The 2,715-nt window shown below is 38.6% G+C and overlaps 1 protein-coding gene across 1 annotated transcript; it reads right to left on the reverse strand.

The window, feature by feature from the left end:
* Window positions 1-375: 375 nt before the first annotated feature.
* Window positions 376-2,351, reverse strand: tcf15 (transcription factor 15). The gene is made up of 2 exons (XM_021566163.2): window positions 1,630-2,351; window positions 376-745 (listed from the first exon to the last, which is right to left on the reverse strand). The coding sequence occupies exons 1-2, from the start codon at window positions 2,116-2,118 to the stop codon at window positions 680-682; spliced, it is 555 nt and encodes a 184-aa protein (XP_021421838.1). The 5' UTR covers window positions 2,119-2,351; the 3' UTR covers window positions 376-679.
* Between the last annotated feature and the right edge of the window lie 364 nt (window positions 2,352-2,715).

Genomic DNA, 2,715 nt, shown 5'->3' on the forward strand with positions numbered 1-2,715 from the left:
GCTTTTATAGTTTTACATTGCATTAACACAAACATTTACAATCAATACCCGACCCTACATGCTTTAATTGTAAATGCTGTTTTAGTCAATGTGACATTTCTCATGACATTGTAACCTTGTGCCCTAATTGACCGTCTGCCATCTGCTCTGGCACAGGGGTTGCCATGAGGAAATCCTTAGCAACTTAAAGAATAAATATGGAAAAGTCCTCAAATCTCAGTCTCCATGTTTTCCTGTTTTTCTGTGCCCTGGCATGAACTAGACAAGGAATCAAGTGAATAGGTCTGTCATATGTGTCTTTAAATGAATCTTAACTGCAACAACAAAGGAGGGATATACACACGTGTTCAAAGGAAAGAAAACTAATAGGAGAAATTTCATTCAGATAAAACAATTGTTTTATTTCAAAATGTAATACATGTACAACACAAATATCACACAAATATACACATCTATAATTTCTCTATCTATAAATGCACTGCATTTGTTAAAGGCTTCACATTGGACACTGGTTTGTTCCATGCCTCTCACGGCATTCTCTCAAGCATAAATAGTCTCTTGTTATATAATGTTCTCCAGCATGATGAGAATGGTTCTGTTATGGCCTGCTTTTAGTGTTCCCTGAGTTTGTGGATGAGGAGTTCTGGTTCTGGTTCTTGCTGTTGTGTTTCACGGTCTTCTATCTGCGGTTCACCCTCAGAGAATCAACGCCTCGCATCTTCAGACAGTCTTTGCTATCCTTTATCTGGAAAAAAGAAAGCACATTTTTGGGGACAATTAATAAGTGAACAACTTCCAAATGGCACTGCATATCACCACAACCAACAACAACAACAAAACATAAACAACAGTATACAGTATATGGTAATAATGATGACAATGATGACAATGATAATAATGATGATGATGACAATGATAATAATGATGGCGATGCTGATATAGTATGAGCGCCACTGATTTAAGGTTACTTAAAGTGTATTACATAAATGTAATACTATTCTGTTATAAATGTGTATTGAATATTGCATTAGGCATACATTCAAATCAATTAAAAAACTTGTGCAAACAATGTACGTTTTCTTTTTACAAAATAATAGGCTATCCTATATATTTTAAATATTTAGTTCTTCAAAATGCTAATTACATGAAACAATGGCAGTGGAAGAAAGAGGCGTCATCTTGAGGAAACACCGATGAACAAATTCAATATCCTTGAATGAATTAAAACACATTGTAAAAGAAACGTTAAAGAAATAGTTAAATCACATTTATCAAATTTAGGGGTCGCGCTGACCCCTCAGTATGGGCATAATGACGCCTCGTGCGAAGATGGGGGAAATATTGTTTTACGTGCGAAGATGGGGGAAATATTATTTTACGCGCGAAGATTTCGATACAGAATAGAACAAATAATAATTTGGAAATGTCAATCAGTGTCAAATGTAAGTCTTCCAAAAACAAATAATTCCATATTACTTCCCAACAACGTGATAGGCAGGGCCTGTCTATAATTGGATTGCTATTTGCCTGACGTTCAGCCATGTTTTCAAGCTATTGTTTTCTTCACTGATCTAAACCTTTTCCACTTGAATTGTGGACAATATTTTTTTATAAAACGCATTGAATTACCCCTTTTCTTTGGTTGCTCAAACAGAAGGTGCAGATGGTGCGAGGCTGCTTTCCTCTGCTCTCTCCTTGCGCGTAAACCGCGCCAAGACAAGGTTGTCCATCTCCATTCCCGTCACGGAGCAGCAGGGTGTTGGCGAGGTGGGAGATGTAGCTTGATGCTAGGCGAAGCGTCTCAATCTTGGAGAGCTTTCTGTCCACTGGCTCAGTGGGTATTAGAGTCCGAAGTGCAGTAAATGCAGTGTTGACACTTTGGGTTCGGTCGCGCTCCCTGGCATTGGCTGCGTTCCGCTGTTTCACAATGACAACACTGCTGCCTCCCGACTTTAGAGAAATCCTCCGCCGTTTGTCCGCGGCTGCGCAGCATCCATAGCTCTGATCCGAGCTGCCGTCGCTCTCGCTGCGGTTCTCCTCGTCCTCGGACATCATACTCAGGTCCGGGTAGCTGATCAGATGAGTCGCAATTGGCCGCAGCATGGCAAAGGTCATCATCGAAATGTTTTGGGTCTGGGTCTCTAAAACGATGGCCCAAGAAAAAATAAGAGGAGCAAACAAATCCCTAAACGAATTAATCTTCTATGCATGCATCTTGGTGGCCTAATGTAGACTTGGCCTATGTCTAAAATAGGCCTAATGGTAGTTCCAAAACGAGTTTTAAATGTCTAGTTTTCCTCAGCCACGTGTTTTTTCAAAGTCTTGAGCATCTCATAGTCAGTGTACCGGCCCACATAGCTCTTATAGTTGGATGGGAGGAGTTGTTCAGTGCATGGAATGTTCAGCCTCCAATCGAGATGTAGGCCCTATAACCAGCCTATTGCAGACTACTACAGTAAATACGATCTATTTTTCATCATCTTATTTTTCAATTGCCTGTATTGTCTATTTAATTGGTTTTAATTGGATTTTAAAGTGTTTAATAATAATATAATTAATAGGTCTGTAATGATAGTAATACCATTTATTATTGTCAATAATAAGTAGCCTGGCAATTAATATTTTAATACAATAAGGTTGTTATAGTCATGCATGGTAAATGTATTATTATTATGCATATCACAGTTTAAAAGTACAATTTCTTTTGGTAACCCT

The sequence above is a fragment of the Oncorhynchus mykiss genome, chromosome 16, assembly GCF_013265735.2.
Source record: "Oncorhynchus mykiss isolate Arlee chromosome 16, USDA_OmykA_1.1, whole genome shotgun sequence".
NCBI classification, from domain to species: domain Eukaryota; kingdom Metazoa; phylum Chordata; class Actinopteri; order Salmoniformes; family Salmonidae; genus Oncorhynchus; species Oncorhynchus mykiss.

What these genes read in the sequence shown, in the direction of transcription:
- tcf15 (XM_021566163.2), bottom strand. Translation starts at nt 2,118, where the DNA reads ATGATGACCTTTGCCATGCTGCGGCCAATTGCGACTCATCTGATCAGC. An exon ending in TGAGCAACCAAAGAAAAGGG is followed by an intron (nt 746 to 1,629) that starts GTAATTCAATGC and finishes TCTTTTTTCCAG; the next exon opens with ATAAAGGATAGCAAAGACTG.